The sequence below is a fragment of the Octopus bimaculoides genome, chromosome 9, assembly GCF_046866305.1.
Source record: "Octopus bimaculoides isolate indiv1 chromosome 9, ASM4686630v1, whole genome shotgun sequence".
NCBI classification, from domain to species: Eukaryota; Metazoa; Mollusca; class Cephalopoda; order Octopoda; family Octopodidae; genus Octopus; species Octopus bimaculoides.
The window spans coordinates 84,972,615-84,991,833 of record NC_142936.1 but is presented as its reverse complement, the minus strand read 5'-3'; the positions used below and the strand labels follow the sequence as shown (position 1 = coordinate 84,991,833).

Below are 19,219 nucleotides of genomic sequence, written 5' to 3'. Positions count from 1 at the left end.
GGCTGTATGTATCACGACACGTATGTATGTATGTATTTATCTATCTACCTATCTATACGGATGTTAGGATGTAAGGCAATGCTTCAATGGACTGATCAGTCTCAAAGTTAATCTTATCTTTAGAAATCGGATTTCTTTCGACATTTACACTGATTGCACCAACATCTCTTTTCACATTGAAGCACACACACACAAACACAAAAGTACCTACATACATAAATGTGTGTGATCGTGCATATATACATATATAAATATATACATATATGTATATTATGTATATATGTATGTATGTATGTATATTCAGTAAGAGACAGAAAGAAATAGAGGGAGAGATGAAGAGAGGTAACAGCTAGCGAATCTGGTCTCATTAGCTAATGGAGATGAGGGATAGAGATATCTCTATGGGACCACTCACTGCGATTGGCATCACGTGGTGTTTAAAATATCTAAGTATCTTTGCAAACTGCCCAGTACTATATATACATATATGTGTGTGTGTGTGTGTGTATACTATATATACATATATATATATGTGTGTGTGTGTGTGTGTGTGTGTGTGTGTGTGTGTGTGTGTGTGTGTGTGTGTGTGTGTGTGTGTGTGATACAGCGAGATAGACAAGGAGAGACAGGTGAAAGAGAGTTCTCTATGAAGGAGATTACACAACACGCGTGCAGTAGCCATTTTAATCATGGCATCACCGCATCCAATATCTCGCTATCTTCTCTGCCATATTGTTTTGGGTCTTTTTTTCCTTCATTTAATTCCTGTCTTCACGCGGCTTAGAATTGATTTAGGTTTGTTTTACTTGTCTTATTAATTTTGTATTTTATATTGTTTTTAGTGCTTTTTTGTTTGTGATTGATTGCTTATGCATTTGTTGGTTTCATGTTTTTGTTTACCTTGTGTGTACACACACAATATGACACACAACAAACATTTACACAGACACATACACACGCACACATATTATGCTGTAGTATATTAATATATATTTTTTATGTCACGTTACATTTGAAAAACTGAAAGCCTACTTAATGCTTTTTAGTAGAATACATGCTTATTAAATTTGTGGCTGTATGGTAAGAAGCTGGCTTCCAACCACATGGTTCCCGGTTCAGTCCCACTGCGTGGCACCTTCGGCAAGTGTCTTAACTATTGTATCGGGTCGACCAAAGCCTTGTGAGTGGATTTGGTAGACGGAAACTGAAAGAAGCTCGTTGTGTATGCGAGTGTGTGTGTGTGCGTGTGTGTGTGTGTGTGTGTGTCTATGTGTGTGTGTCTGTGTGTGTGTGTGTGTGTGTGTGTATCTTTGTTTCTGTGTTTGTCCACCACTGCTTGACAACCGGTGGTGGTGTGTTTACGTCCCCGTAACTTAGCGGTTCGGCAAAAGAGCCCGATAGAATAAGTACCAAACTTTAGAAGTCGGTTCGATACATTCGACTAAAACGTTTTCAAGGCAGTATTCCAGCATGGCCACAGTCTAATGAGACTGAAATAAGTAAAAGACTTAAAAGAATAATTATAGAAACAACTGACTGTGATTCTGAAGTCTTTGCCATGCGCCTCCGATTTCTTTTATATAAGAAATGTAATATTCCAGTACGTTTGTAACAGTGTGCTGTCTAAAGCACTGTGCTACAGATACGCTCTTGATATTAACAGTAGTCTATTCGGCAATTGAATTGTGTCAATGATATGAATGCAATTGAAGCGAATTAACTAAGAATAGAGGAGGAAGCAAATGCAAAAACTGTCTTAGTTCAATTGAACTAATATACAATATTATCATTTATCGATGTAGTTCAATACTTAAGATGTTTTGATAAACTGAAGTGTCGGGAATTGAACCACTTATGGAAATAAAGTCATTGAGGTATTGTGAAGAAACTGGATTATTCAGAGCAAATGCATACATCCAAATATTGGAACTGCAATCCATGCACTGATATAGAAAGTCTATTAAGTTTTGTGATTAGCCAATGCTAATATGGTATTAGATCTGTTCTGATCACTGGCTTGAGAATTCGAAACATTGCCATAACAGTAGATCAGGGCGTATAACAACATGTTTTTCATTTTACCATCGCGGGGATAAATAGATTATGGGAGAGGGATCAAACTCTTGAAGATATTATATGAAATTAACCATTAACACAGTAGCATCCATCAAGGCTCTGTTCGGCAACTGTCGATGATTGCCTTTGGGATTTATCGATTGACACAGCAAAGCTCAGATGTTCTGAAATCTTCTAAATCGAAATGGAACATCTGTTGATACGAACATATTCTGGATATAATTGCATCCTCTCTTTCGGCGCACCCATTGAGATTACCAATCTTGATGACATGTAGCATAAGCTTCTTAACTGCTTGTGTTTCTCGTCAGCACATAGTTGCGGCAGAACTAAATTATGCAGCAGAATAATCGAGAATTCATTTTAAACTGGAGTCTGTAGTTCTAAGAAATTTTAAAATCCTAAAGAATAGTGAACTATTTCTTGCTAGGGTATAACATATCTATTAATACTTAGGTGTGTCTACTTCCTGGAATTGCCTGCAACAGCTGCCTGCTGATGCTAATTGCTAAACATTTCCGTGTTGAGTTAATGATGGTGCAGGCTGAAGAATACCGTTGAGGTCATTACATCTAATGTCTTAAACACTGTCCTTATAAAAGGTGGGTCCATGAAACCATCACTACCGGATGGAAATCTCTTCTCAACGTGGATTAAAGTTTAAACTGATCTCCCAAAATTACCGACAGCTTATTTCCAAAAAGAACAACTCACATGTTTATAAACAATTTCAAGGTTTTAACAAAATGGTAACGATTTAAAGCAGGCACGAATTTGGTTTCAGAGTCTGGCGAGTCACATGACACTTCAACTGACACTCATCCCATGTGACGTCTATTGTTACCTAACTCTTGCAATATTCTACCCAGGGGTCTGCAAAATTCTTTTGTGTGCTCTTCTGCGCTTATCCCATACAGTCATTTGGTATCTCTTTTAGGAACTTGTTTGATTCTCGAATTATATAAAATGTTTAAAACAGTTGCATCTTTTGGAGCCAAGTTTAAGAGAAGTTTGAATACAGAGGAGGCTATACTGCACCTAGGACTTTAACAGACTAACCAGAAGCGTCGTTCGAATTTCATAAGTCATTTCGACAATTCTGAATGCTTATTCTGTAATAACTTTGTGTTTTTTATTGATCGTCTTTCAAATAGCCTGGAGATTTTTCTGCATTCGACATCTTATTGTCATAGAACTGGATTTTACTACTGTTGCCATCAGTGCTTCTATGGCACAGCAAATAGAGATGCAGCAGAAAGCCAATGATTCGCAGATCAATTTAAGGAATTATGGCATGATTAGCACCACAATGCATCAGCCATATACATTACATCGTACATTACATTTAGAATTGAGTACTCTTACTGTGACGGTAGAGATAGTAGTGAAGGTTTAAGAAGTGGAGACTATCTATGGTGTTGGCTTTGGTTGTAGTAGTGATGGTGATTGCAATGGTACTAATAATGCTTTTGTCGGTAGAGGTATGAGGTATGATGATAAAGATAGTGATGGTTATTGTGTTGATAGAAACAATGGTGGTATTGGCGACGGTGTTGATAATGGTAGAGGTCATGCAGTGGTATTAGCGTTAGCACTGACGAGAATGGAGGTGGTGGTAGTGGTGGTGGTGCTGCTGGTGGATGTGAAAAGAAATCAAGAAAACGTCGCTACTCACAAGAACCAATCAACAACAAGAATGAGGGTGATATCATCGGTCGGCAAGCCAACGGCTGATAGCACAATAACCATGGTCACGAGACCAGCTTGTGGGACTCCGGCGGCTCCAATAGAGGCAGCAGTGGCTGTAATGCTGTAAGGAAAGAATGAAGCGTAAAAAGTTAAAGAGAAATAACCATTTTGATGGAATGCAATATATTCCCCTCCCTTCTCTCTCTCATTCTGTCTTTCCCTCTCTCTCTCTCACACAATATATATATATATATATATATATATGTATATATATATATATATATATATATATATATATATATATATATATATATATATATATATATGCACGCATTCAAAAAGTGACAGGGATAATGGAAGCAGCCAGAGATCCACTCTGTTACAAAGAGCCTCTTATCGTATGAGCTGTCAGGCTACAAGTGTTTTATATACATATATTATATATATACTGGCAATAAAATACGAGTTGGGTCTACTGTCGGTGGCCAACACATTGAGGTAGGAGGTTGTATCACGCCCTAATGATTGTCCCTTGTACTAACAGTCAACTCAGAAGAGTTGTCAGTTGTTTGTTATGTTTTGTTTTGTTACTGTGTTACGAAGGAGCACTTCGGTTAGTTGCTGTTCGTCAAAGAGGATAAAATAACTTTGAAAATTTTGAGAATTTCTGAAATGTTTCAGGAATAAATTTGTGAGGAGGAATAGAAATTACCTCTCTTGACAGCATAGTGACAATATTTCGGATCTTTTTTCTTTAGTTGTCTGGTGACTCTCTCAGTTACTTGAATTAAAAGATAAGTTCAGTTTGTGCCTTCTTGCATATCGGAGTCCAATATCAATGATATTCCAATCACAGGAAGAATTTAAACTCCACTGTCTCTTAATTTCAAGATGTATCATGACAAAGGGTTCGGATTCTCTCTCTATTCGTTGATCTGAATGAATTTATATACTGCTTGAAACTGTTTTTAAATGTATAAAGATATTTGTCTAGAGCCACGTATAATTTATGTCGATACCTTCTGCTGTTATTTTTAGTCTATATAGCAGCGCTTTAGAAAGGAGATACAATATGATATATTTTAAAGATTTCTGGAGTTACAACCATGATGTTGGATGGGTGTATCTCAACGGTTGTTGAGCGAGATTTAGGAAACACTGCTGTCAAGACAACAATAGCTCACTTTCATATTATTTGTATTGTAGAGCTGGTGGTGTTCGTGTGTGGAAGGAAAATGATCATCAACATCGTGAATCATTAGCTCTTTCTAAATAATTATAAAGTCTACTACGTGTATTCAGCACTCTTACGTTTGTAAACATGAAAGTGCATGTGTAATATGTATGTGTGTGTGTGTGTTTGTAACAGTGTGCGAGTTCTGCTATAAATATGTCGGCGTCTAAAGCTACTTCAGTGAAGTCGATAAAATAATCGATTTTAGTTTTAAAGAGAGACACGACGAGGGAAGGAGAGGTGATAGTAACCTTCTCAATCCCTTACTTTTTATTATCAATTTTATGGCCCTTTTTAAGAGCACCGTTATTAATGTTATCAATATAATCACTTTTGGATTTTGTTTTTAGCTTTTCTTGGCGTATATATTAACTTTATCACATTTTATTATTAATAAATCGGCTCTTAACCTTTAAAGTTCTTTAGATTTTTTCTTCGACACTTTCTTACTATCTCTCTCTCCTTCTTTCCTATTCTTTTCCCTTCTCTTTATCGACTTCTTTCTCTTCTTTTTCTTCTCCTTCTTAACCTCCACACCCTTCTTCTTTGTCTTCTTTCTTGTGTTCAAATTTTAGTATTTTTGTTGTGGCTTATCCTATATTACTGATTTCGGCATTTAAAGAAGTATTTGAGATTATCATTATTATTATTATTATTATTTAGTAGTAGTAGGTGGTGGTGGTGGTGGTGGTGGTGGTGGTGGTGGTGGTGGTGGTAACAATGATGACGTTCATTTAATTGCAGTTAAGCCAAGTCTGTTGAGTTAAAAAAAAAAACCCAGATATTCTTTTGATCTTCCTTTTTCGGCATTATCACGAAGATATTTGTGAATGAGAGGAATGGTCTGACGTAACCAGATGGCTTCTCAATAATATTTATCAATTCCTAATTACCAAGATTTTCTAAAGATTCTTATGCTATTCGCAATTATTTTCTTTCATTCTCATCTTGAAAAAAAAATATTGCATTATTTTAATAATTAGATTCCATGTGACATCCACGTTTTTTGCCATATATATATATATATATATATATATATATATATATATATATATATGTATATATATTTCTAAGGAGCATTAACAGCTATAGGTTAAATGAAAGTACTGATGAAAGAAACAACTGCAAAACTACATCACATGTAACCTTAACTTTTACACTACCAATGCACATATACTGTTTATATGGGTTGTTTAGCATCCCTGTCAAAACTTATTTTTTTCTTTCCAATCGTTATCTGAAATATGCTCGATATATATTTAACATAACACTTTGCATCTATGACATACCATAAAAATTTAAGTGAAGCCATATCTTCTCAGATACATTTCTTACTTCCTCCTTTTTCCTGCTTCTTTCATACACTTATTATTTTTGCTCCTATTGATACGGTTTCAAAACACAAACGTACGATCATAGATGTGCATAAATATAAACGCACGCAAATTTAACATATCCGATATAAATTTGTTATAAACTCAAACGCATTATTTAATTGAAAAAGCTATGTTAGTGGCATAAAGGCCGAGAATTCTGTGTTTTACAGTTACCAAACTATGATGGTGGTTCCTGTTTGCTCTGATCTACGTTACAGCTTGCTCGTGAAATTAACGGGCACTCCACAGACACGCATATCCTTAACGTAGTTTTCAGGGAGTTTCAATGTGATAAAGAATGTGACAAGGCTGCCCCTTGGAAATACAAGTACAACTCATTTTGCTAACCGAGTGAACTGGAGTAACGTGAAATAAAGTGTCTTGCTCAAGGACACAGCGCGCTGCCGGATATTCGAACTCGTGACCTTACGATCGTGAGCCTAATACCCTAAATATATGGCAACATGCCTTCACTAGTTATCAGACTTATACACACACACACAGGCACAAAGTGTGTCTGTGCGCGCGCGCGCGCGCGTGCGTGCGTGCGTGCGTGCGTGCGTGCGTGCGTGCGTGTGTGTGTGTGTGTGTGTGTGTGTGTCTGTCTGTTGTGTGTGCCCAATGGCTTGCAAGTACTGACCTGATAGTTACAATCTGTCCGAAGTCCATAGACAAATTGTTGACCTGTGCAATGAAAAGAGCGGCAACAGCTTCATAAAGTGCGGTACCGTCCATGTTGATTGTGGCTCCAACGGGGATGACAAAACTGCTTACTCTGGGGTCAACACCACAGTTATGTTCCAAACAATGCAGGGTTACTGGTAAAGTGGCAGAACTAGAAAACAGTAAAGACAGAAGAGGTCAATCATAATAAAAACAATATAGTTAATTATTATTATTATTATTATTAAAACAATAAGTGATAATTTGCTTATTAGTCCTCACACCAACAATAAATTATTTGAATTATTGTTGCTTCGTAGGTCAGTCTTGATTCGCCAAACATAAAATTGTAGGCATTTCAACCGTGGCCATCTAGACATTCATTTTAGACATTGTTTAACATAGCACCAAATACATCTCTTCATTTTTTAATACTTTGGTACGTGGTTTGAGGGACATTCAGCTGATACTTCTAATAGTTGAGAACTCACCTAGATCCTCTCCCGTTAGCATACAGAGTACGCATAGCTCACACACACGCACACACACACACACATATATATATATATATATATATATATCCCGAAAGGATGAAAGTCAAACTAGTGCTCGGTGGAATTTGAACTCAGAACGTAAAGACAAGCGTAATACTGCAAAGCATTTCGTCCGGCGTGCTAACGTTTCTGCCAGCTCGCCGCCTTAATGCCGTGAAAATATTAAATCAAGACTATTCATTTTTATTGTTTACAACTTAGAAGTGTCGCTTCGATAAACGACAGAAGAGGTGATTTATACAGCAGTAACAGTTCATCAAAGAAAGAGGTGGGTGAACGGTTTATCTAACAGTAGGACAACAGAGTCCACTCCCTACTTGTGGTAAAACAGTTCTATTCGTACGTTATGCATGTCCAAGTAAAAAAAAGGACACGAAAAAATCAATAACAACCTGCCTATCTTAAATCCGGGTATTCAGATTTTTATTGTGACGTGTTCAATATTTGGACGAATCGTGTTCGTGAGAAATTAGATTGACCAGTTGACCGATGACGTCACTTACTGATTTCTAACAAATCCTGATAGTTGAAACTTAATACGGTTTTCGATTCTTCGGTGTTTTTGGAACTGCCAAATATTACTACTACTACTACTACTACTACTACTACTACTACTACACATATATATTGGGTCATCCCATAAATAGTGCGGTTTTTCCAATTGCATAAACTTAAAGTCGGAGGGGAAGGGGATAAAATACCTGCATCAACTTGCTATAAAAGCAAGTAGTAACTTTCGTTTTTTTTCAAATTTATAATGCCTTGAAGAATTTTTATTCGAAAGAATCGACACAAGAACGTTTTTTTAAAGCTTGGTAACTATTCTATCGGTAACTTAGGCCAAACTACTAGGTTACGTGGACGTAAACGCACCAACACCGGTTTTCAAGCGGCGATGACACATACACACACTCGTGTGTGCCTTTTGTATTTTATTTATTTATTCTGTATCAATGTTCAAACATTTCACTTCTCCATTAGATCGACCCCAGTACGCAACTGGTACTTAATTTATCGACCCGAAAGGATTAAAGGCAAAGTCGACCTCGGTGGAATTTGAACTCAAGAACGTAAACAGCCAGAAGAAATACCGCTATGCATTTCACCCGTCGTGCCAACAATATATCAGCGTTATCAGCCAAAGACGGAGCCGCTATATGGTCGCCTGCCTTCCTAGAAATAGTTGATAGAATTTCCTCAAATCACGAGCAGATGCGTAGGAAAAGGAAGACTGGAGTATTAGATATCGCTGTCCTACATACATTATGTTTGCTAATAAGATGGGGAGTCACGACTGATGGATTCCGATTTCATGCAGCGAAATAAGATGGCGGTTGGCTTTTGGCAAAGTGGGGCTGAAATTCTTTCGATCGTTGTAGCAGTAGTAGTAGTAAACAACAACATTTACGAAGATAAAAATATTACGTAATCTAGTTCAGGATATATTAGGTCTTATAATTAGACGATCACGGTGGAAACTCTTTATCATAAACCTGTTTTGATCTATTCAGACCAGGGGTTATACGACCACAACCACAACCACAACTATCTCAGTTCATAATGTAACTATCCTTAATTATGCAATACCAGGATTTTCAAAGAAATATGAATATTCATGAAGAGAAAAGAACAAAACCAGTCAGCATTGTTAATAAATAAAGAAGAAAAAAAACGCCACCTTAAGTGTTACGTGACTGATTTTCTTTCTATATGTTGTTGTTATATTATGGTAACGCAGTTGTTGTTGGCCTGTAACCTTCCAGGTCAAACCTTATCTAACAGATTTAGTGTTGCTAGATTTGATTTTACAGTTGTTGTTATTGCTGTAGTTGTGTTGATTTAGTTAATATTGTTGCACAGCATTACCAGCTCATACCTTATCTGGGAGACCTATCGTTGTTATAATTGCTGTTGTTGTTCATATTACAGTTGTTTCAGCTGGTGGTGGTGTTTGTCTTTTTGTTGTATAACATAACTATGTCCAACCCTTTCCAAGAGATGTATTTTCGGCGTATTTTTATAGTAATTATTACCTGCGCTTAGGCGAAGGTAGAGGTGTTGTTTTCAGTCGTGTTTGTTTGTTTGTCCGTGGATAAGATATCTCAAGAACCGCTGGATGGATTCGGATGAAACTTTCAGGCATATTTGGCCTCATGACTGGCACGAACTAATTAGATTTTGGGATCGATCAGGTTCAGGACAAGGATTCTGGATTATTTTTCCTGTTTTTTGGGGTTTTTTTACTTAATTTTTGAGAGCGGTCAGGTTCATTTTTAGTATTCTCGTTTGTGAGAGCAGTCGAGTTTATTTCAGATATTCTCAGTTTAAAAACCATCTCTGGCTAATCATTGAGAGGACACTGGTATTGACTTGGCGGAAGTTTGCGCTCTTTAAGTGCTCTTGTTATCGATACTTCGAGTTTGAATTTAGTTTGCTAGATTCTTGATGCGAACACATGTGCTGAAACAAATCTTCTTGTGTGTTGAGAGAGTCATTACGCCAACAATGACAACACATATATTTAACCAATTAACTTATAATAAAGAAGTGGAATCAAGCTTGTGCGTGTGTTATCATTGGCGTAATGACTCCCCCCAAAACACAACGAAATTATTATAATTGTTGTTGTGTATATATGTATTCAGGTCAAATCTTATAAGGGTAGTCGTAGCAGTAAAATTTGCTGCTGTTTTACCTTTAGTTGCAAATCGATCCTGATCGAGATGGATTCTCATCTAAGACACTCCAGATGTGACCAGGCCATCTGTTTAGAACGTGTCCAAAACTACGCTACCTAACATTTCCTTTTATTCAGAACATGTGACGTAATTTCAGCGAGATTTGGCTGCTATTTCTACCAGGAGAGACAGTTTCATTCGCTGGCTCGCATTTCTCTCTCTCCATATATGTGTGTGTGTGTGTGTGTGTGTGTGTGTGTGTGTGTGTGTGTGTGTGTGTGTGTGTGTGTGTGTGTGTGTGTGTGTGTGTGCGTGTGCGTGTGTGTGTGTGTAGCAAATGAGTTTTATCATTCCGTCTTCGTTTTGCGTTGCCTCTAAATAAAGAGATGAAGGTTATTAATCAGTTCTACAGAATTATTGTGTAAACAAATAGGTAGACGGAATTGTAACAGTGTTATGACGTTGCGGATACTGTATATGATTCTTAATGGTTGTCTACTCCAGCGGTTGTCTACTCCAGCGGCTGCCGCCGTCGCCGCGATAAAGACGAATACTCATTAGGAAACTTCAAACAGCATTACACACACACACACACACACACACACACACACACACAGTCATACATAATGTTGTTTTAAACGATTCTTAGATAAACAATCCATTGTAAACATTGTTATCTCGAACTGGATGCCAAATACAGAGCAATAATAATAACAACATTAATGTTATGGATCCAGTAAATATATATATATATAATGTCAGAGATTCTAAATAGTAGCTTGATTTGGTCCGTCTGTCCGTGTGTCTTATCTCATATGGTTCTCTTCAAATTATTTTCAGATTAGAGTAAACACAAGCCATCGAGAAAACTTCTAGATAAATCAATCCCACACTCTCTCCGTAATTAACAGCCAAATCACACCCCAAAGTTCCGCTATCATTTTATTTCTGCGGCATTGAAGAAACAGTCCTCCAGGTGGTCGCTCGAACCGCTAGAAGCAGACGCCAAATCTCTTTAAAATATGTCCTAAATGTGCAGAAAATTTCAGCGAATGTAGTTCTATGTTATCTGTGAATATGGTCACGGATGGTATATAGTTTTTATAAATTTGCTGCATCAAGGTAGAGGTGAGGTTCAACAAAAATTACACCTGAAAAAAACGAGACAATGAAAAGATGGCCGACGTGGGGATTCATTCTGCTAGAAATAATAGCCAAATCTGTCTAAAGTTTACCCTCCAAACTTTAGAAAGGAATGATGGATGGTAACGCAGTTCTGGCTATACTACGTCTGAAAAAAAGACAGGATGATCACGACTGGATCCCTTTTGACTATATGCCAACTAAATCTAAACAACTAGTCTGGTAATCCCTATTTTCGAGGATTCAAAAATTTCAAAAATTAAGTCTATTATGTGGAATATCAAATCAGGTTCGACTATCTTCATAACGACGAGGTGGTCACTGCTGGAACGCTTTTGATCATTAGTCTACTCAGTCAAGTCTCACCTCAGACTAAGCAACAATAAAAGTTTCAGAGACGGACCCTAATAATTATTCGTAGTCCCAATCCTTCAGAACTCCCTTTCATTTATGTTCCTAATCGTAGTGAGCCAGATAACTATGAAACACCCGAAGATTGTAGACTTAATGTCCTATGGGAGCAGTAGTATGACCAAGAGGGACATGCTTGGAATATTTCATCCTGGGTCCACTAGATCTGGGGCTGAAACATAACAGCAACAACATAACACAAAAAAAATTAATAAATAAACGCAGTGATGAGAAATAATAATGATTTTTAACATTAACAGGAGTTTACATATTCTGGGAGACATGAGCCTCCGTAAATTACTGGAATTCTATTTTATAAATCATAAAGGGATGAAAGACAGGGTTTCACCTCAGAACGTAGAGTCGGAAGAAATGTCGCAAGTAATTTTTTCTGATACTCTGACGACTCTACCTGTCCACCAGCTTAAAAATAATAATTCTTTCTAAAATAGGCACAAGGCCTCGATTTTTCTTTAGAGAGGGAGGTAAGTCGATTGCATCTACCCCAGTATTCAACTGGTACTTATTTTATCGAACCCCGCGAAGAATGAAAGGCAAAGTCGACCACAGCGGAATTTTAGCTCAGAATGTAAAGACGGACGAAATACCGCTAAGCATTTTGTCCGGCGCGGTAACGCTTCTACCAGCTCGACGTCTCAGTAATAAAAATAAAAATAATAATAATAACAATGATAACAACAACAACAATAATAACAATAATAATAATAATAATAACAACAACAGCAATAATAATAATAATAATAATAATAATAATAATAATAATAATAATAATAACAGTAATAATAATAATTAAAAAAGCTTTTACCTGGATGAGGTTCCAAAAGCTGTAGCCATAGCTTGAAAGATGCCAGCAATGAATTTGTAAGGGTTCTTCCGAACACAAAGGAAATAGAGGGCCGGAAGAATACAAGCTCCATGTACTGCAAGACCACACAGAACTGTAATGAAGTAAAGACCAACCTTTCCCAGAAGAACCCCAAAATCTCTCATCTCCACAATTTTGGCAGCAATCAAGAATGTGATACCAAGTGGGGAATACCTGAAAGGAAAAAGAAACAAAAATATGAGAGACAGAAATAATGGAATATTCACAGAGCTGCGTCTTCCCACTTCACCGTACACTCATGCCCAATGTCTGTCTATAACCTTTTCTACTCTAGGCACGAGGCCAGAAATTTTGGAGGAGGGGACCAGTCGATTAGATTGACCCCAGTACGTAACTGGTATTTAATTTATCGATGCTGAAAGAATCAAAGGCAAAGTCGACCTCAGCGGGATTTGAACTCACAATGTAAAGACAGACGAAATACCCTTAAGCATTTCGCCCGGCGTGCGAACGTTTCATTTTTCTTTATTGCCCACAAGGGGCTAAACATAGAGGGGGCAAAAAAGGACAGACAAAGGGATTAAGTCGTTTATATCGACCCCAGTGCGTAACTGGTACTTAATTTATCGACCCCGAAAGGATGAAAGGCAAAGTCGACCTCGGTGGTATTTGAACTCAGAACGTAACGGCAGACGAAATACCGCAAAGCATTTCGCCCGGTGTGCTAACGTTTCTGCCAGCTCGCCGCCTTAGCTCAATGCCTATATTTGCCTCTTCTTTCAAATCATGGAATCAATTTATACTTTTTACGTTTGTGTGAGAAAAAAATGTTTAGTATTTGGTTATATTTCGTTCTACGAAATATTTTTATTATAACTACTTGTGTTACCTATGAAACAGCTAATACTACAATAGCTAGTAATATCATTACTCTAAATACCAATACTAACCACTGTAACCAATCTAGTAACTAGTATACCTATTACCAATACTAACTACTATAGACATCGTCAAAAGTAGCAACTATAACTATCAATTGTAACTATTATAATCACCACTAATATTGACTACTGTAACCGCTAATACTAACTATTATAACCATCTTTACTAACCGTTATAATTAACATCAATACTGAAAACTATAAACCTCCTATACTAACAACTATAAACATCATTAATACTAACTACCATAACCACCAACTATGTATTTAACTTTAATTTTGTTTTACTCGTGCGGCGTTATTACACATCAGTAGATAGACTCTCCACCGTTTGCATATATTCGTCAGACCAGCGATTCCAATTCGTTTCGAGGTGAGTCGTATGTACGATACTAAAGAGCTGAAATAAGAGCGAAATATCGATATCCATCATTCTCGTTCACCTACGAGACGAGTTGCCTCGCCTGGTTAGAGAAATTCAACATCTTTTGTTTTTGTGTTTTTAATACATGCGCGGTTTAAAAACGGACCTTCTCCCTGACGCCATCCCGCAGCTAATAAGCGCATAAACAAAACACATTAAATATGTAACGTCGATAAAGTTTACGTTATTAGAGCCGTTTATAATTAACACACACACACACATATTGGGCAAGAGCTATAGCGTGACTAGTGCCGAGAGTTACTACGTGAACTTCTCAAGTGATGAACGAAACTCTCAGCTATTGAGTCTGTTGCTTCTGCTAAATATAAATATAAACATATACATACTCATGTTTTAACTTCTATTTCCTTGCTTTCCCTGCTTGCATCATCAAACACACACGCACGCGCGCGCGCGCACGCACGCACACACACACACACACACACACACACACACACACACACACACACACACACACACACACACACACACACACACACACACACACACACACACACACACACACACACACACACACAGTGTATACTTGTCTCATTCACTGAATAAAACCTCTTCCACTTCATACAAAAATGGAATTTTCAAATGCAACATTAAAAATAAATGACAAAAGATTATTATTTTTTTTTATGAGTTCAGTTGGATTTTATAGCTTCTGTCGTTTCTAAGATAACAGAGAGGACACTGACATAATAAATCAAGCAAACAAACCAGATAAAAACAATGGCACCCAAGATTTTAGGAGCAGAGCATGTTGCTACATGCCAACTAATGTGTCGTATATAATAATATGTTAAGTCAGAAGGTGGTGGCCATGCTGGAACATCTGTTTTAGATTACCATATCGAGACCTAGCGCCAAATTCAGTCTAAGATTTATTTTATCGATCTCTAATTTCAAATGGTTCAGTTATATATATATATATATTGTTGAGGTCACAAGAACGTTATAAACTTTCGAGAGAACGTGAAATAATTCTTTTCTGGAACAGTGGTCTAAAAGCATATAAAGCTATAAATAGTAGCATTTGAATATTGGATTAAAACACCCTTCTAGATAGAAAAAGTCGAAGACTGCCAAATATTTAGATGCTATCATTTATAACTTTTGTGCTTCGAGATTCACTTTTCCAAAGCACACATACACACAAACAGGCATACGTACATAGATACATACATTATATATATATATATATATATATATATATATGTATATATATGGCAGAGTTTACAGTGGTGTATAGGAATACATATACACGCCCCTATACAGGTGTGTGTGTATATGTGAGTGTGTACACACACACACACAGATATGTTCTTAACCACGGCTGAATTTTTTCGATTATCTGTTCACACACAACAGATACCTATACACAAACCTGGAAGTACGTATAACACTACTACTGGATGGCACAGGGTGAAATCTGGAGGTGGACGAGGTTAATAGAGCACTCTACTACGTTCTTAACAAAATATACTATATGCATTTTTTTTTTTTTTTTCAAAATGTAACCACATGTGAATCGTTGGCGATTTTTTTATCCCCTTGCTTCTGGGCTTTCCTCTGTCTCCTGTTTCTGAAGAAGAGCTTTGCTCGAAACGTAAAACCACCTTTCTTTCCTTCCCTGAGCATCTGCTAATACTTTACATGTACCACTTCCTTGAGTTGTCTTTTTTTTGTGTTCGTTCTTCGTTTTTCTTTATATATATATATATAAAAACATATGAGCGTGTGTAGAGATAGAGAGAAAGACGTAGAGTTGGGAGAGAGAACTGTGGATCTTTATTTCATTGTGTGTATATATATATATATATATATAACCTGATTTGTTTTCCTCGCATCACTTATCGTTGCATCATTCTGCACAATGTTCAAAAATATGATTATTCTCCAACTCTTTGAGTTCTTTGTTAACGTTACAACACTAAAATAATTATCTCGATGCGCCTACAATTTATTCGTCTGTACAATGAATATTTAATAAACCTCAGATACTGATTCCGAAAGTTGCACCCTTTGGTGTATAATCTGAATCACAATGTAGTAGCAGCAGCAGTATGATGATGGTGCAAAGATTTTAGTTGATTTCGTTTATATTGGAGGGGAATATGTAAATATTTCTACCACCAACGGTATGTATAGGAAGCCAGCGACACTCAAAAATAAGCTGCATTATTAATTGGTTGATGGATGGTGAAAACGTGCTTCAGGTGAACTGTGTTTTTAGCAGAAACATGGGAATTTGTGCAAGAATTATAAATATATAACGTATGCCAGACACAAATCGTAGATTTTATATCCTTTTCTACTCTAGGCACGAGGCCCGAAATTTTGGGGGAGGGGACCAGTCGATTAGATCGACCCCAGTACGCATTTGGTACTTAAATTATCGACCACGAAAGGATGAAAGGCAAAGTCGACCTCGGCCTAACTTGAACTCAGAAGGTAAAGACAGACGAAATACCGCTAAGCATTTCACCCGGCGTGCTAACGTTTCTGCTCGCTCGCCGCTTTTCGTAGATTTTATTTTATACTGCTACGTAAAAGTTAACAATCTCACTGAGCTTTTCGTTGCATTTTCGCAGTAATATTTGCATATATATATATATATATATATATATACCAGAAAATTTAGGCAAATACGTAAAATTAGATTGGTGTGTTTAAATGTTGAGTAGAGTATCGGCACAGTTTAGGCTACCTGTTGTGTTTCGTAATTGTGGTATATTTCCATTGGAGTTATTTCAGGAACTTCGCAGTGACAGTAAGGGTGATAGCATTAATTGATAGCAGGAGATGGATTTCGCATTAAACTTTTATCAATGTACCTGAAGAGAGCCAGGCTGATAGGTCGAAGAATGTTATACCTAATAAAAGTCTAGTATGACATCCATCTACTATCAATTAATGCTATATATATATGTATCTATGTCTGTATGCCTGTTTCTGTGTGTATGTGTGCTTTGGAAAAGTGAATCTCGAAGCACAAAAGTTATAAATCATAGCATCTAAATATTGGGCAGTCTTCGACTTTTTCTATCTAGAAGGGTGCGAGAGAGAGAGAGAGCGCAAGATAGACCAAATTCCATTCCCAAAAAGCACTGATCATTTGCCCAACGTGTAGCGCAGCAGGAGTGAACACAGAACTACATTGTCTTGAAATGGACTTCGTGATCACACAACTATAATCTTGCCTTTTTATTTATAATATATAATATTATAATGTAAAAACATAGTTGCAGTGGAAACCTTCGAAGAATCTTCAAAACTGAGCAAGACATCTGTGATTCAGGGACTTCACGGAAAACTTCTACTTCTCTTCGCCAACCAACGCCTGTCCTCTACATTTATCAACTATCTCTTCCATCATTACTTGGAAAAAGTACAGTGAAATCTATGGCATACTGATGAGATCAAAGTAAGACCGAAACTTCTCCGTAGATGTCTACGGTATGTGTCACAAGAATATGAAAATATTTCGTTATTGTAGTTTATTCCTCGCCGCATAATCATTTTTAGTAAACCTTAGAAACTTATTATGTAGCACGTGTTATGTAATAATAATCAAACCAACCAACCAGCCAAGCGATCACATATCCATTCGTCTATTCATCTATCCATACACATCTCCAGTCGACCGACCAACTATTCACTCATTCATTCATTCATCCATCCATCCATCCATCCCTATACTTCTCCAGTCGATCAACCAACTAACCAACCAACCACCCAACAACAAACACAGGCACTTTTGAAGCTGACAATGGTGACAACTGATGCGGAAACAACAGAGGTTTGCACTGGAAATGTCAGATATTGAAAACAATGTTTGCAGATGGAAAACTGATATTGTTGTTGTTGTTGTTGTTATCATTTCATTGTCTACACATTCCTCAAACAACAATCTCAGACCGACAACCACCAACGGCAAAATTCAACATCGTTACTGTAACAACGACGACAATGATGGTAGTAGTAGTAGTAATAATAATCGTAATAACTTTCATTGGCCACAAGGGCCCAAGACATCGAGAACTACATTTAAATAATAATGATAATAATGAATTCTCTGATATTAATAAACGATAATGATAAGAATAACAGCAATAAAGGTAATTATCATTATTAATACTTAAATTATTAATAATATTCTAAAAAAAATATGGTATTTTTTTTAATTGTTATAATTACTATAAACCCCCAGTGTATTTTAATATCAGCCCCGCCATCTTTCAACCTTGTTAGAAAAGAAAGAAACCGTTAATGTCTGAGATCCCCCTGGCCTAGAAAAGAATTATCATATTATTAATATTATTAATAAATAATAATAAGAAGGTTGACAGCAACAATAACGTTATTCCTCTGATTGTGTGCGAATAAGCGAAGTGGAAGTCTTCACAATTCTATAATTGAAGAGCTGGTTAGTTATGTACGAAGGCAACAAAGAGTAACTTCAGCAATGGAGTAGAATGAAAGGCTTGGAAAGTCGGTAATAACATTTGGATATGTTTAGGAAACGGAGTTATTTCAGGAAGTCTTTGAATCATAGATATCTAGTGGAGTATCGAGGGTTCTTCTTCGGTGGTTTCCGCCACCACACATATTATCAATATGTGCGTAGATGTGCACGTGTGGGTATATATATATATGACACAGACATCACGCATACACAACACACGCACAAATATATAAGGCAGGTCTGTTTTTGCTTTCCTTTTCTGTTTTTGTTCTGTGTGTGCCATAAATATCGCCATCCGTTAGAGAAAAAATTTGTAGTTTGGAATCAGTAGTTCTTTGACTGTTATTTCTAAATTTTCAGTATGTTGGAGAAACAACTCATGCTAATCCCTGTATGTTTATGATCATAAATGGTTTTACCGATAAAGGTTTTTTCATACTGAACTACTTGGCAAAATTGTTAATTATTAATTTTATTACTAATTGACGATTCCCTGCCCTATATCTGTATATATATATATATATATATATATATGTATATATATATATATATATATATATATATATATATATATAGTATTTCATATTAATTCATTTGGTACTTATCGTTGGTTGAGATATATATATCTAATTATTGTTCTACTTACGATCTGACGAGTAGCTATATTTTTGTATAGAATTTATTTTCGATAATTTCAATTGATTTT

The 19,219-nt window shown here is 36.6% G+C and overlaps 1 protein-coding gene across 1 annotated transcript in view; it reads right to left on the bottom strand.

Moving 5' to 3' along the window:
• The window catches only part of LOC106875823 (excitatory amino acid transporter 1), a 275,943-nt gene that overhangs the window by 9,018 nt on the left and 247,706 nt on the right, over positions 1-19,219 (bottom strand). The window contains exons 5-7 of the mRNA XM_052970833.2: positions 12,651-12,884; positions 7,016-7,210; positions 3,752-3,886 (exon numbers count right to left, since the gene is read on the bottom strand). Coding sequence (XP_052826793.1) covers positions 3,752-3,886; positions 7,016-7,210; positions 12,651-12,884 — 564 coding nt within the window. The remainder of the gene's footprint in view (positions 1-3,751; positions 3,887-7,015; positions 7,211-12,650; positions 12,885-19,219) is intronic.